General features: G+C 42.4%; 1 protein-coding gene across 1 annotated transcript in view; it reads right to left on the reverse strand.

Moving 5' to 3' along the window:
- The window catches only part of LOC134634223 (rho GTPase-activating protein 21-like), a 103,604-nt gene extending 87,066 nt beyond the window's left edge, over positions 1 to 16,538 (reverse strand). Inside the window, exons 1-2 of the mRNA XM_063483294.1 lie at positions 16,166 to 16,538; positions 15,226 to 15,478 (exon numbers count right to left, since the gene is read on the reverse strand). Of these exons, the coding sequence (XP_063339364.1) occupies positions 15,226 to 15,303 (78 nt within the window). The 5' untranslated portion in view covers positions 15,304 to 15,478; positions 16,166 to 16,538. The remainder of the gene's footprint in view (positions 1 to 15,225; positions 15,479 to 16,165) is intronic.

Consider the following 16,538-nt stretch of genomic DNA (forward strand, 5'->3'; position numbering starts at 1 on the left):
GAGGAAAAAATATTCCTCCCAAGTTATTCATCAATCCATCTTAGCTAAATGAGCCACTGAGGAACAAGGGTTTCATGGAGAGGGTGACCGACACACACCAGTGATTTATGGATTCTGTCAATCAAATCTGTATCACTTCCCAACAACAGAAATTATATAAAAATCATCAAATACTGAAAATGTCAATATTTTCACATTTTCAAATTATTTTCTTCTTCTAGTGTTGATGACAGAATGCTAGAAAGTCTCAGAAAACAAGTGATTAGATGTATCCTCCACCTTATGATCTAAGTTCAAGGAATCAAATCCTTATGAATGACTGATTTTATGCCTGAGACAAGCACATGATCAAACTATATCATCATGAGTGTTTGGACAGTTCAGGCTGAAAAAACGTAGTTGAACAGATAAACAAGTCTCTCTCTCCTTTTTTTTTCTTTTTTTTTTACTGACATGCTCAAATTGTCAAGCATAACAGTTCAACATAATTCAAGAGTAAAACCTCAAGCATCAAACCAAATGAGCAGACAACTATGCGCTTCTTCATTAACAGACATAAAGATTTCCCCGAGGAAAATGCATGCCACAGAGGCACATGTGCTAGCATGGGGCTGATTAAAGTTCTGAAGTCTGCTCGGAACTGATTTGAAAGTTTTATGACTCCCCTTCCCTCCCTTTTTCCCGCCTCATCTCACTGCCCCTCGGCTGCTTTCATATGCTAATGGACGGGCAATTGTGCGGGCCAACAGCCTGGAATTCCTCTCCACAAAGGAGAAATGGAGATGGAAGGAGAAAGGAGAGAAAGGGACAGACAGACAGAGAGAAAGACCAGCCGACAGTGGGCCGACACACATCAGACGCTGAAAAGGGGTTTACTGCAAGACCACACGAAGCCAAAAAAAAGGTTTTCTACTCAAGTGTATGCCAGTTTAATTATGTTTAGAGCTATTAACTAATCTGCAGCTTCCTGCTGCCATTAATTAATTAAAACCTCAGCCCCAAGAAGTAGTCAAAGTGTATTAACATACCCAACACTTTGAAATAAACCATCGCATTTAACTTATTATTAATATACACAAGGATCTGCTGTTTAGGAAAATCATTTTACTAATACTACTAAAATACCAATAAAAATACTAATAAAGCCTCATGGAGTTCTTGGGAAGCCCTTCCTCTGGTTTTGGGTGTGGTCCATCAATATGGGGATGTCAGAGATGGCTTCCAACACACCAACAAGAAAAGCCATCCCCCCACGTGTACAGCTCAGAGCCAGAGGCATCCAAACAAAGACAGTGCGGATATACACAGCGCCCTTACATCCAGCCAACCACCTCACCAACCCCTTAGAGAAAAGAGAGCAGGTGGGCCAATTAGAGTCCCCAGGGTCCACCCACCCACCCGCGATGCAAGCAAAGCCCTGTATAACTGCTTTCCTCATCGATGAATTATTAATTCTAGTTGCTCTTTGAGGTCTTTTGACAGCGTAAGGTCGTGACAGTGCGCCCCCATGACACATACACTCTCATGTTTAACCCCCTAGTGCCATGTCAAAAGTACTCCTCAGACCAAAGTGAGGTGAAACATCCAACCAGCCAAGCTGGAACTAATGCTACCTACGACTGGTAGTTGCTTTAGTTTGTATGCATATTAAAAGAGACTTAAACCTAAAGACAAGAGTAACAGTTTTTACTCATAACAAGTTTTTAAAACAGTGAAACTGTATATGTAAAAAAAAAATAACACTATGCTGTTTGATGAAGTTTTTTTTGTTTTGTTTTTTTATCAACATCAACACATCTGCATGACGCTAATAATCTACCAGTCTGTTAGCCACTATTAGCATAACACAAGCTACAGTAAATCTTTGATTTAACTATTGGAGGTGAGGCTGCTCAGAACAAAAGAAAATTATAATGAAGGGTTTTTTTCTGTTGCCTAATTGGCCTTTGGGGTATAATTACGCATGAAAAGATGACTGAAAAATTAAACCCTGCTTAAAAAAATCTGGAAATGATTTTATTACAGTGCTGCATGAAACATATTTGTTAGGCATCAGATTTTTTCTAGTAGTATAAAAAAAAACGTAATCTCAAAACAACATATATGACCTTGACCTAGAGTCCAATCTGGATGAGGACCCATTGGGTGATCTTTGCGTGCAAGTTTGACTAAATCCTTCCCAATACTGTAGGAGGAGTAGCGATGCATGTGAACTGTGGACAGATGAACAGTGGGACACTCCCAAGATACAAATGGGAGTTTGGCCAAAACTAGGATGTGTTTTTTACTGTGAATCTTGCATCTTGCGAGCCACAGAAGGTCTACAGCAGCAGTGATTATGTTCATCTTCAAAAACGCTGATACAACTTTTTAATCTTCTGACAGCTCTGATAACCAAAGACTCTCTTTCCTTCATCTTGGCTCAAGTGAATCTCAACAGGGCGGGCTTCACGAAGGAGAGTAATCAATCTTGTTTCCATGATAGTTGGACCCCAGGAAGCCAATTGTAATGTGAAAATAAAATGTGATTAATTGGCCTAGTCCTAGTTGGAGTAAAGTTGCATTGTTTGGTGAAAAAACTTGGCATTCGTGGAATAAAAACGGCAAACAACCGTAGTTCTGCTGGAGAAATTCTGATATTTCTAAATGTCCATCACAAAGGTTACAGCACTTGTACAAAGGTCCAAGTAATGGCCTCTCAGGAGGTTTTCATATACATAACACTCCAGTGCACGAATGAAAAATTAACTAATATATGGAAACAAAAAGAACCAAAAGCAGGCTATATTACCAGCTACTCTCACCGTCACACAGCTGGTCAACCGTTGGTTTCAGAGGGTTACAGATGTCACTCCCGTATTCAATGTAGTATAGAGGGGAGGTTGAAGGAGTTTCCAAAATTACGAGTAGATCTAACAGCTTTAACTTAACCCCATCTGGTGCCTGAAAAACTTTCTTTCACTTCTTTATTTAGACATGTGACTGATAAAACACAATGACATTAATTTCAAGTGTTATCTGATGTATAAGTGTTTAATTCAAACCTGTTAAGAATAAAGCAATCCCCCAACCAAATAATAACTTTAAGATTGTCTTTGATTATTTGTTTAACTTGAATATTAATAGCGCCGGGGCCTCACAGTTATTGGTGGCAGTGTTGTTGATTCCCTGACTTCTCTCTCGTAGTTTCACACCAGGTGTGAGCCTGTAAATATTTTATGGAGCCTCGGTGCTGTGCTACTGGCACACAAAGGCTGTTTTCAGCGCCCTGGACAGCAGCGGCTCTCTGGAAACAGAGGCCTATCAGTTCGGCTTGGGACGCAAACAATTTTCAGCGCAGCTAAAATTAAATTAGGGGAAGGGGCAAGCCAGAGAGCAGAGCTGCCACATTGCTCAACACGGCAAGACTTCTTTAGTCCTCACATCAGGCATTCCATGGCAAAATGAAAAAAGGGAGAGGGGAAAAATGCATGAAACAATGAGCTGTCTGTGTGGGTATCCAGTGAAAAAGCCTAAGAGGCATGTCAGAGATATGAAGGGTTTGTTATGGTGCCAAGTTGACTTCTCTGCATGTAAAGACAGATGGATCCAAACTAGATAACACAGAAAACAGCATTGTATGGACGAGACATCCATATTCATATACTTGGATGTCCTCGCGCTTACATCATTCTCTCAACATAGGACGACTTTGCCCTTTACTAGACATCCCACCCCCATTAAAAGGTAAAAGTACAACTTCCTCTAGATTTCAGCAGCCAGGCGTTGATCCTAAGCTAACCCGATAAGTTTATTCTTCACTTTTGAACACCAATCAAGAGTATTTTTTGCATTTACAAATGAGCCCGAATCGATGTTGGGCGATATGTTGAAGCCGGCCACCGCCCAACGGTAACTGCCGATAGAGCTAGCAGCACACAGACGCAGCTAAATACCTGGCACGTGCTCTCAGATAGCTTGTAAGCTCAGTCTGCATGATAACGTTGCCATAAATTTGGAAAATGCCTGTTTCATTTGCTGCTTCAAGCTAAATTTAAAAAAAAAAAACATGTATCAAAAAGAAGTTGTTCAGCATTTTTTTCAGTCTTTTTCTATAATTTTAAGGTTATTTTGCTTTCCCTAATAGCTATATAACAGTGATATTCACATTATCCCAACACCTTTGCTTTAAAATATGTGCAGCATTATCTTTCTACCTGAATTTATAGCATCAAAAAAAAAAAAAAAAAAAAAAATGCAAACCAATGCAAGAAAACAACCATCATCATAGCTAGCCAAACACTAATTGATGCAAAAAATGTACCACTGCTCCCAACTGGGTCAGTATTTCTCTTATCGCTCTTATCGTATTCAATCTATTTTCTCCTCCACAGTCCTTCCAGTAAGTTGTGCTGGACAGAGAATACTTCTTATTAAATCACTTCATAAGACTGATTTTATAAAATCAAGTTTAGCGTCGAGCCACCTGAGGCTACACGAGGCACTCTGTCTGCAAGAACGGGGACACTCAGAGGTCAGCATGCCAAGCACTCCACAGTCTCTAATTCCACACTGCACTTCTGAATGAATGCTGGCTATTAATACCCGAAATGTCAGGGATGCCTTTGCTGGAGAACTCCAGAGAGAAACAGGGGCCAGGGAGGAAGGCGAGTTCGTAAAGAAGAGTAAGGAGAGGTGACTGATATCTGCAGGTCAAAGTAATGCTGCTGCATGACTGCTGCAATAGGAATGACTCGCGTAAGGGAACTATGTTAGTCTGATAGCTAAAAACAGCCTTACAGCAAGATGGCTCTGAATATTGTTATAATACAAAAAAAAAAAGAAAAGAGAAGACTGACCTGATTGCTCCAGGCGCAGTACAGATCACAGATCAACCTCCAGTTGTTGTTAATCATACAGTCGAGAACTTTAAGATGAGCCATTATCACTGAAGAAACATGCGCCGCCCAGACACCTGCCCCTCAGCTGTGTGTACCAAACCCCGCTGTGCCCAGCAGCACCCTGCTGGCACCGTCGCTACGTCTTCTCCACCCCGGAGAGGCGAGTGCGAGGAGGCGAGAGAGAAGCATCAGCAGAAGGGTACGTCCACGTGCCCATCTGCAAGCCCAGCAGGTACCCTGTCAGCTGTGGCCATCGCCCCAGACACGCTTAATGAACAATATGTTAATGATTCAGGCTGCACAGAAACTCGGGGGATTATCTTAGCATTTAAAAGAAAAAAAAAAGAGAGAGGAGTGGGAGAAAAGAGTTAACAGCAAGCTGACCGGTGGCGGAGACGCCTAAAAGACAACGCAGAAGGATGCGCCTCTCCTTGCTATGCGCCTCTGCATTTTGCTAGGCTCTTTTTGATGTTCTCTGTCTCTCTTCCAGGCTGGCTGTGCCTCCCATTGCTCGTCTCTGCAGTGGTACCAGGCACAAGCAGCTTGAGATTGAGAGCGGCGCAGGATCACTCTTAATCTACATGCATCAGGCCACAATGCAGGACAACCAAATGATTACCCTCCTCTCTTCCTCTGCCTCCTTAAAAGTCTCTGTCTTTGACTTGATCCATATCTTCCTCTGCAGTCTCATACTGAAGCTCAATTAAATGCTTGTAATACCTAAATGGGGCTCAAGATATCCTGCAAGAAGGTGTAGTAGGGAGGCGCTATGCAGGCGCTCTGCCTCAACCTGAAAACCTGAGTGATGCTGCACTTTGCCGGCAATGCGGGACGCTGTGCAGCCTGAGTTATTTATTTCATTACTCTGCAAAAAACTCTTCAGACTCCCTGACAAAAGGCAGGAGGAGTGCCGCAGCCCCCACCATCACAGAGCAAAGTCCCACTTTGCTCTCTTAAGTAAATGAGCGTCCAGTTTAAGACTTCCTCTCGCTGTGGGATATCAAAGAAATCAAGCTTTTAAAAGAAAGAAAAAGTATGCAGTGAATCATTTTAATATGTGAGAAGACAGAATCTGCAAACTACTGGATGCCAGTAAACAGCTGCCTGGGACTACTTATGTTTCTTCCACTCCTTTGATGCTCTATGACGTCCAGATGCTTGTGACTGTGACAGCCTGCTTCATCAGGGAGATGCATTAAATCCACTTCAAATGAGAAACGCCATAACTACAAAGCAGCCTGAGGTGGGATTTAAAAATATTCATACATTTTTAATAAAAGCTTCTGTTTTTTTCCTTCTCTAAAGATTGCAAAGCCTGAGCAGGAATTATAATTAAACGTGTGCAAAATTCAGAATATGTCATCCATAAAATTATCGTGCCCTAATTTGAAAATGTTCAACTTTTGAGTGGCATCTGCACACACAAGGGGACAACAGTGAACTGGCACCAACAGCAGCAGCAGTACTCCTTTTATATTTTTAAAAGAAGAGTGAGACAGCTTGAGTAATCATGCAGACATGAGACTGTGTCAGGTCAGGAGGCTACAAACACAGTCTGGCCCAAAAGGTCAGCCAAGTCCCCACACTCGACTGGAGACCAGACATGGCTACCCAAAACTCAGTGCTCACCAGCTCGGGAGATGAACACTCACTGGCTCTTCTCTGCTTTTTCCTCTGGGCTGTAGTGCTATTTATCCACCTAGATTGCTCTGATATGAGTTTCCCTTTTTCAGGGATATCATCTATAGAGATGTCTACTAAACTTAATTAAAGGGGTGTTCACTGTGGGAGTTTGTGGTGAGCAATTTCATATAGGAGCTATTTTCATTCTATCAAACTACACAATCAACCTGTACCACAGTGCAGACACAGTAGGTGCCTGAAACTGCAGTTCCTCTCCTGGCCACTTGAGGCTTGCTTCAGTCACTATGGTCTCATATGTTAAAATGCTCAACGTTATACCAAAGCATGCTTATTATAGCCTAGTATGAAAAACTGTTTAGATCTATATGGATAGCTCCCTACTGTAACAACTATGCAACATGTGAATTTACTTATAATAATCCATGTGGATTTTAAGCCTAGCTTGAAGCATTTATAAAGTGTGGCCAGTGTGTGCCAGCACAGTGTCCTAGGTCTCAGAACACTGTGTTTGCACAGTCTGTGCCTTTTAGAGAATTTTATTGTAATTATGTGACAAACATTACAGCTTATTGAGTCGTAACATTCATCCAAAAAATTCTGCTTCAGTTCCCGTGAATTTCTTAGTCTGTTACTTACCATTAATGACCTATATCTGTGTCTATACACTGCACCTGTACTATTTATAAATGTACTTTGTTAACCAGGTGTAGTGACTCTAGTTGGTAACTTAGTACCTAACCCTCTCATCCAAATATGGTCACGTTCAGAACAAAAAGCTAATACGTAAATAAGGATGAAGTCACAGTGGCTATCTCTATCTTTTATAGGCAGTCGATGGCATATAGCTGTGAGGAGAGGCTGACATTCATGGGAGTGACAAGATGTAAATGTAGATGTTTGGTGTGAAGCCTGCAGACTGGAATTAAAACATGCATATTTGATTTTACTGTGAAATTGCTTCTTTAAACTTACAGCTAACTTTACCTCCAGAGGGAAGGCACCAAATATGTCTGATTAGCTTAAAAAAATAACCACATGGGTGGAGGGGGCTTCTGTCAAGACGCTCAGCAAGACAAGCCAAAATATCACATAGAATAAGTCAAAACATGATGTCGGTCAAATCGTCCAGCTGTCTGCAGACTTCCTGGCAAGATTAAGCACGTCAAAGCCGATGTTTTGACATCTTACATTTAAAACAAAACACAACAAAATGCTTAAGAAGTCAGGGGGATTAATACAAGCAAATCTTCGACCAATATCTTCAACAAGGACTCACTGTTCCCACAATATCTAAATCTAGGCCAGGCAATTCTAATAAAGTGCGTCATTCCTTGGCGATGTTTCAAAAAAGTGAAATTACCTCTTAAAAGGCATCAAAATGTTTCTGAAAAATATTCTGAAAGCAGTTTGTGAGAGAGGACTTTGCATCAGTTCAGTTTTCCTTATAATAGCAGAATTTGTTTTAGATTTCTGGAAATTAAAGACATCACGTTAGTCCAAATTATCTCATGCTGGAATAATTTAAAGCATAAAATGCTGAATTACTGACACACAACTGTCTAAATAACATCTAGACAGTAAACCGCTGTGACATCATGCAGCACCATGTGGCTCCAAAACTCCCTCCGTCACACGCCAGGAATAGTCCGGTAAAGAGCAAAAGCATGTGCCCTCCCCCCACGATGAAGCCAATATAATCCAATCAATTGTGAGTTATGGATCTCGTGGCGCTCTCACGCAGGCAGTGCCACACGACCTCGCGTTCAAAACAACACACAGCGCATGTGTGTTCCACGGATGTCCACGTTACCTCAGTTCACTGACGGAAAATAGATGAGGCCATCAGGAAGAGAACGCCATGAAAGTCACGAAAGGACACGAGGCTTATTGAGACAGCAGATGGATGACGTGGGTTATTAACATCAGTGGAGAAGAGTTAATACACATCAAAATTAGCATTTTTATTCAGTCCAAATCCATCCAGAACGCTAATTTTTATAACTGCTAAACAGAAAATGCAGGTAAAGAAATCCCAAGGAGGTGGAGCGGGCGATCCGCTAATAGGAAAGTCGGTGGAAGTGCCTTTAGTCAAGAAACTAAACCCACCTCCCCCCCAAAAAACCATTGCGCTATGTGTCATTAATTTGTGTATGTGAGTGATATTTGAAAACTGTACTTTATGTGTTCAAACTCAAACCTCAGACGCCAGCATGCTGGCTCAGGTTTAGTTCTGCCTGGACCAAGATGACAGTAAGAAAGTCGTTATTGAACAAGAAGGCTACGACAAATTAAGCCATTTGGTAACCTTAGTTTCAAGAAGCCAAACAAGAAAAAACAGCTGCAAATCAATTTGTTTTGTTAAGCTCTTTCAAAAGTTATTGAGTTATTGTGTTAAATAAACATGACGTCAATGGTGACCAGAATAATCTGATTATGACTTGTGCTGTAAGAAATTAATAAGTCTAGAAAAGCACTGCCTAAATGCAGCCTATTTTACCCTGTGTAATGACTTTAAACTGCTTGTTCTTTCAACCTAACGTTTTAAGATGATTTTAGAAACACATTTGCTACTGTTTGTTTGTATAATGTGCAAAATGGTTTCATTGATTATTATTACATTTTTGTCAAAACAAATAGCTGATCAATCCACTATCTTGTTACCTAAAAATCCATCCAGCTGTCCTCTTTCCCTTTCTGAAGCCAGGTCATGGTGGCAGCAAGCTTAGCAGGGTATTCCTGACATCCTATTCCCCAGCAACACTTTCCAGTTCCACCAGGGGAACTTGAGGCATTCTCAGGTCAAATGATATATATAATCTCTTCAGTAGGTTCTGGGTCTACCCCGGAGTCTCCTCCCAGTTTTGCGTTCCTGGAAACCTTCCAAAAGGAGGTGCCCAGGAGGCATCCAAACCAGATGCCTTAACCGCCTTACTATCTCCTTTCAACATGAAGGAGCAGGGGCTCTACTCTAAGACTTCTATCTGACCTCCTCACCATGTCTCTAAGGCAGAGGCTAGCCAAACTCATTTCGGACCTTTGTATTTGCAACTTTATTATTTCGGTCATCACTCAGCTCTCACAAACATAGGTGACGGCTGAAACATAGACGCTCTGGTAAAATCGAAAAAGACACGTTCCGCTCAATCCTCTCTTGACTAAAACAGTCCGGTACAATGCTTTTATTATTGATGACATTACACCAATCTGCCAGCCCAGCTCGTGCTCCACCTTTTCATCAGTCATGACATCCCCAGCAGCCAAAAGGTCCACAACCCACTGGGACCACTTTTTTCCACCAAAGACCCATGGTCTAAAAGGTTCCTGTGGCCTAACTCTGATTAAAATTATATTTAAGGCTTCAACAAACCAAAAACATCCCATATTTCCCCAACTGTAAATTAGAGTATTAAATCGCAGAAGTTTTCTAGTATTAACTGTTAGCTTGTCATTTAGTAACTGTGGTCAAGATTTTCTACCAGCAGCATGCATCCCGACAGTCTGGCAGGTCTGTTCACCTGCAACAATAACTCAAAAGAACTATAAAGAAACTTTAAAAAAAGAGAAAACAACAGGCAAATATTATGACTTCATACTTATTTGCCTGTTCAGTTGGCATGCTTCCATGTCTCTCCTCTCACCCACCATGTGCATGCAGAGCAGCACTTGCACAGCTCGCCTATTTGTCTTGTGTCACTCAGTTAGCATTATAGCAGACCGAGCGCGCTCCAGTATGTGCAACATTAAATATACTCACGCTGACCTCACCAGTTCCACTTATTTTTCTGTGAACAACTGCCAGACTGCGATCAAGAAGCTGTGTTCAGTTTGGTGTAGTACACTTTAAAGGCCATATTAAATAAACCCCCAACAGCTTCCAGTGGCTTCTCTGCCATCCATTCATGAAATCATTCCTTCATCAGAGTGCCCTTGTTCATTTCCACTGCTGATGCTAACAGGAAATAATGTGGTTTCCTGCCAAGACCTCAGAGCCCAGACTAACACCACAGGTTACGATATGTATTCTGATAACAGCCTGTTACATAAGGTCCTTTCAAAAACAAACACTGCTAATGCGCTGAACTGAAGAAGTTTCTCAGATGAAAGGTGAAACGTCTTCAAGAAACTTCAAGCTCCTTAGATTACCATGACCTGGATGACTGAGAACCTACGCAGACACTGCTAATGCATAACAGCTATACAGTATACGCTTCTCTTCCAAAATAAATAATAAATGTAAGAAAAGGTCATATGAAATGTGTGCCCTTTTTCGATGTATGTGTTCCACATATTCATTATCTACCAGCAGCCACAGCGCAGTGCATTACATAATCTGTGGTTCATGAAGCGTGCAGGGTGTAGAATATGACAGGGTGAAGGAGGAGGAGTGTGAATACCGCCTTAAGAAATGTGCTATGCAGATCAACTGAGCACACATCTGAGCAATGTATGTCATGCCTCGGAGCCAAAGACAGAGCCAGATAGGGGGCAAGTGTTGATGGAGGTGCCTTAGGCATGTGTAATGGATAGTGTATCATGCTCACTGAGCATTAGACTGGTTCTGTTCTGCCTGTCTGCCTACATGTGCAACCCCCCCACTACCACCGCTACCCAAACTCCTACCACCCCCTGCCCTCCCTTAATCTTACGTAGGGGTGGGGGCATCCAGGCAGAAGAGGCTGCGACACTGAGCCAATTGGCAACAACAACAAAAAATAAATAAATAAATAAAAGATGAGGAAAGGGGGGTATTTTTTTTTTCCAGTGGATAAACTCATCTTCCCGCTTCCTGCTCCCACCCATTTGTTTCCCCCCTACACATCCATCCATCAATCATCTGTCTGTGCTTCTAACTAATGGAAAAATAGCGTCCAGCATGACTACGGCCTGTGTGGCCGAGCAGAGAAGCCTTACCGAGCGTTAATGTCACCCCCTCCACGAGAGGAAAAGATACGGGTGCGGTCCGACACACATATGCACACATATCCCGGGTGACCTTGATTTGAGTGCAGCATGCATGCAGATTTCCTTTTTTGTCTTTTCCAGGAAAAAAAAAATAGCTGGGAAGCTTGATTCCGATAAGAGATGCCAAAATATACACACATGCACTCCACTTTCAGTTTGATCGCCAGAGCAAGGGAGAAGTGGCGTTCTCAAATGGGAAAACCCTTCAAAGAGCGTGCTCCTGGTTATTCCCATGACACCTTCTGTGTGTGTGTGTGTGTGTGTGTGTGTGTGTGTGTGTGTGTGTGTGTGGACGGGTATTAACATCTTCATGGGGACCAAAAATTGGTAGTTTACTATACTTGTGGGGACAAACAGCCCTTGTGGGGACCAAAATCCCGGTCCCCACGAGTTTGAAGGCATTTTTGAGCCTCAAAATGTGGTTTTAGTGTCAGGGTTACAATTAGGTTATGGTTAGGTTTAGGGTAAGGGTCAGGGTTAGGCATTCATTTTTGATGGTTAGGGTTAGGGTAAGGGGCTAGGGAAAGCATTGTGTCAATGAGATGTCCCCACAAGGATATAAATACACACATGTGTGTGTGTGTGTGTGTGTGTGTGTGTGCGCGCGCGCGTGTGTGCTAAATCAGAAGCCAGGTCATGTCCAAGTCAATGCCTTGTTTGCAGAACATAAAAGCGGCCTGATCTACTACAATGAGACACATTTGTTTTTCAGATGTATGCAAATCGACATCCCTTTGTCGCTGCTTTGACTGATAAAACATCATGGCCCAAACACGGTTAGATCCTTTGGAGACTTTGCACTCCATAGCTAGATATTTCATTTTCATGAAATCATATTAGGGTTGGGAGGTGACACTGAAGACGTGTCCAGCTGGGTATGTGTTTGGAAAAAAAAAAACCTGACTCTTTCTGTAATTTCCACAGAAACTGACCAGTGTCGCATTCCCTGAACCCTAAAATGATACTCTGCTGACCAACATTCACGTGTTTGCTGCTTTTAACGGCATTCGGGAGAAAAAAGGCAGCGATTCCAGTACAGTGACTCCATTTTTCCCCTCTCAGCATTCGTCTTTCCACGGGTTAAATATAGCATCATAGAAAACACGCGGGAATAGAGGACGGGTGAAAGACAAGCATGTGGACGGGTGAGGAAGAAGAAAAAAAAGCGCAGGGGTTTACAGAATTAGTAAGGGCTATATTTAGTCCAAGAAAGAGAGCATCACCGCTGCTTAGAGCACCATCACTGGTCTCCTCCTCCCCAACAAGGGATGCAATCAATGGAGAGCTGGAGAGTTTCATACATGTTTCCAATCCTTTACAAACAATTTCTCATTCTCCTTTAGTTTGGAAACCCAAATTCTTTCTTCACCGAAAGTAACAATGAAACCTAAATTTAGGGCTTTGGAGAGAGAAAGGTTTTTCCCAGTAGTAGTCATCGTCTGGACCAATTATACAAAAATGGCCATTTTATTTTTTGCCTCATGTGTCCCAGAAAAGTGAGGCCATCCATGACTAATCTTCTAGAGCACAACCCCTTCGTTCTTAGTTTGAAAGTTCGGTTGTTGATAACCAGACAGCAACCTCTGGGTCCGAATAAAAGTCAGCACAGTAGTGCCAAAAACTTGTTATGGTGGACAATTGAGGTTGGGAGCAAAAGTAAGTCAATGCCCGGAGACGCTCATGTGCTGACTGTGAGGCTCACACTCTACAGATGGATACACATGCTCTTTGAACAGTAGTCCTTGTTATGCTCTAGAGATCCACCACAAACTGGAGGGTCTAACCAGAACCCACAGCAGGTGGAGAACTGCTTCATTTGTCTGTCCACAGGACATAACAGAAGCATCTAATATGGTATTATTTAATAATGCATGCACACATGAGCTGCAACCAAGAGCTAACCTGCTTATGTTCTTTTTGGTTTGATGTGTTTTGTTCTTCAAACAAAAGGTTATTTAGGACACAAACTAAAAAAAAAAAAAAAACAACATTCACAGATAGTGTAAAGTCTTTCGCTTTGCAATATATTTTTACTGCAACTTTGAGATGTAAACAACTCAGGGCCTCAGCTGCCTCATAGCTGCCCTGCTAGCCTGAACGTGACAGAAGGTCGACTAAGGAAAAGAACACAAATAAGACAGATAGACAGTGTGGGGTGTTTTTCTCCTAATGACCCGGGCAGCTGTGTCTAAATTATCACAGAGTTGCTGCCATTGCTTTGGCAGTAGCAGGATGGGGTTTGGTGGGGGCAGGTTTAGAGAAGCCACCCCCTGAATTCTCCCTCATTAACAAGCCAAGATGATGGAGGTGGGGGTGGGAAGCTGGAGAAGGAAGAGCGGGAGCACTCTCACTAGACCCCTGGGGGGAGACAGCAGTTCATAAGCAGCCAAGCTTTAAAATTGGGCGTTTGTCTGCGGTAGGCATCAGGTGGATAAAAACACCTGCCTCGCTCATATGTCAGGCCCCGGGCTGCAAATATTCAGGTTAAACACAGGCACTGACTCATGGGTGAGTCACAGCTTCGGCAGTGAAGTAGAGGTGTGATGGAGAGTCAGATTTCAAATGTATCAACCTGCAGATTCAGTGGGCTGTCCCTGAGCATGTTACGAGTATCAGCTGTGGTTCTCAGCTGATTAAAAGCTCTAAGTATTGGACTTCCAGTGAAAAAGGAAGCTGGGAGCTTGCTGGGATATGGTGATTGGAGTTTTCCGCAGTGTGGGAGAGTTAAGTGATGTTGTGGTGAGCATTTATTAGATTGCAGAAACAGGCAAGTGGAAAACTTCACCGCTGAGACACAAGGAAAAGGTTTTGCCTCATGGCAGTTTGTTTTTACAGACAACATATAAACTATGTTTGCTGACAATCTAGCCTGATGGCCTCATTAAGATTCACTTTAAACCAAAAGCATTAGCAGACACCTCCTTTTTAACCCCATCAACCACTGCAAAAACAATCCAGCTCTCCTAGGATGCTGAGTTACTCCATTCCCAAAGATTTATGTCCTCCATCCTCAGCTAGTACTGACACAGTAAGAGGATTAGAGTCACACACACACACACACACACACACACACACACACACACACACACACACACACACACACAAACACAAACAGAGAGAGAGAGCACTGTTGCCATTTTCTGATGATGGATTAATCCAAAACATGCCACCAGTCCAATGCTGTTATGACATGCTTCAAGCCTAGCTGGTCCGAGATGATGATTATGATGATGTAACCGCTGAAGCTCTGGCGCACAAGAGGAAAAGGATGAGCTCCACAATGTGCCATTTATCAGAGTTTGGCATGCAGACACACAAAGGACCCAGTAAGATTAGTGCCGCAAGTATAAAACTCTCTTTGTGCACTTAAACAGTTGCAAGAGTGAAGAAAAAAAGATGAACCCTGTCACCCCGAACACTGGAAGATGTGCTGTGCGCTACGCTCACACTCCCTTGTTTGCCCTCTTTTTAAATTTTGCCCCAGGTTTTGTGCAAGTGATGATACCTCTATATGACAGCGCTGATGATGTTAGGTACTTTGGAGGTTTTAGGTGATGAGTTCTGACAAGTGAATCCACATGCAAGCACCTTGCACAACAGCCCAGCTCAGCAGCACAGAACTCACATTGTGTCAAAAACAGATGGTCCATATGGAAGAAAAAAAATGCCCTTAATGAACTTTGATGCACTCAATAAACAGTTATATGATCAACTGCCACCATCCAGCAGCTAGTCCTACCTTGCCACATGGAGTTATGGCTCTGTGTTTACGCTCCTCATTGTCCTGGGGTGAATCACTCCAACGTGCTGCCATCATTTCATTCCAAGCCGCAGAGGGGGAAGAAGTCCTTTAGAGCCCACATTGAGGACGAGAGGAGGGGGGATTAAACCAAAGAAAGAAAGATAGAAAGAAAAAAGAACAGAAAAAAAGGGGTAGGGGAAGATCCTAATCCACACCGTCTTCCTTCTTCATGTCCGTCAGTGGCTCAAACCTACGCACAAATAATTTAAAAAAAAAAAGTTAAACTAAGTCAAGCTTTTGCAGACTTTTGCAAGCCTTTAGAAAATTACTACAGCCACTGAACGCCACATCCTTGCATTATTATTGATAGAAAACAACACGTCTCTAATAGACTTTATACCGCCTTAAATTCTTACAGAATTAGTAATATGACAGTGATATCGTAGCACACAGATACCAAAGTGGGAAATCAGCCAGCACCTGTCTAAAATCTAGCTCTAGTTCAATTGAGGGAGAGCTAAAAGTGAGCGGTGGCAGGTGCATAGGGGGAGTGGGTTTGTTTTCTTTATACGAATGCTTTTAATTAAAGACACACCTGAAATAATAATCTGCACAAATACATGCGCGTTAAATAAAAGCGTTATTCGTGACTCCATGGGGAGGAAAGTGCACATCAAGCCCCACGTATGCCACTGCGGTGTAAAGGCAATACATCAGCCACCGTGTACAATACTATACGCTGCTCACTCTCTCTCACACATGACACAAAGGCTGCAGAAAAAGCAACATTTTTGTTATTTTTCGGCTACTTTAAACAACAAAATCGTCCCCTGTGGCTATGAATACGGTTCCCTGTTGCCAAATACTAACCAGGCGGACGACAGGTTGTTGCCATAAATGCGAACATTGAAAAAAGAGAAAAAGAAGAAACCCATACCTATTACAAATTCAGAAAATAACGCCCAAAAATATCCAAAAAAAACACACAGTCCATATTTCTGTTGAGAGTAGATAAGCCTCCGTCGAGCCAAAGATGGGTTAAAAAGGCTGTCAAGAGATTACAAAGCGGGATATTCAGTCTCCTCACAGAGCTGCACTGACTGAGCGCTCAGGCTCACTACCTGTTAGGAAAAACACGCTGGAAAAAACACGGAAAACGCCCTTCAGTGTACATTTCTCCGTCAGGGAGACCCGACGAAAATTAAACCTCATTCATTTCCACTCATTTGCTTGTTTCACTTCGATGTTAAATTTCTCCAAATAGAGACAAAAAAGTAACGTGTACTCCTATGTGGTCCCGGTTGGCGGCG

The sequence above is a fragment of the Pelmatolapia mariae genome, linkage group LG9 (assembly GCF_036321145.2).
Source record: "Pelmatolapia mariae isolate MD_Pm_ZW linkage group LG9, Pm_UMD_F_2, whole genome shotgun sequence".
In the NCBI taxonomy this organism is placed as follows: Eukaryota; Metazoa; Chordata; class Actinopteri; order Cichliformes; family Cichlidae; genus Pelmatolapia; species Pelmatolapia mariae.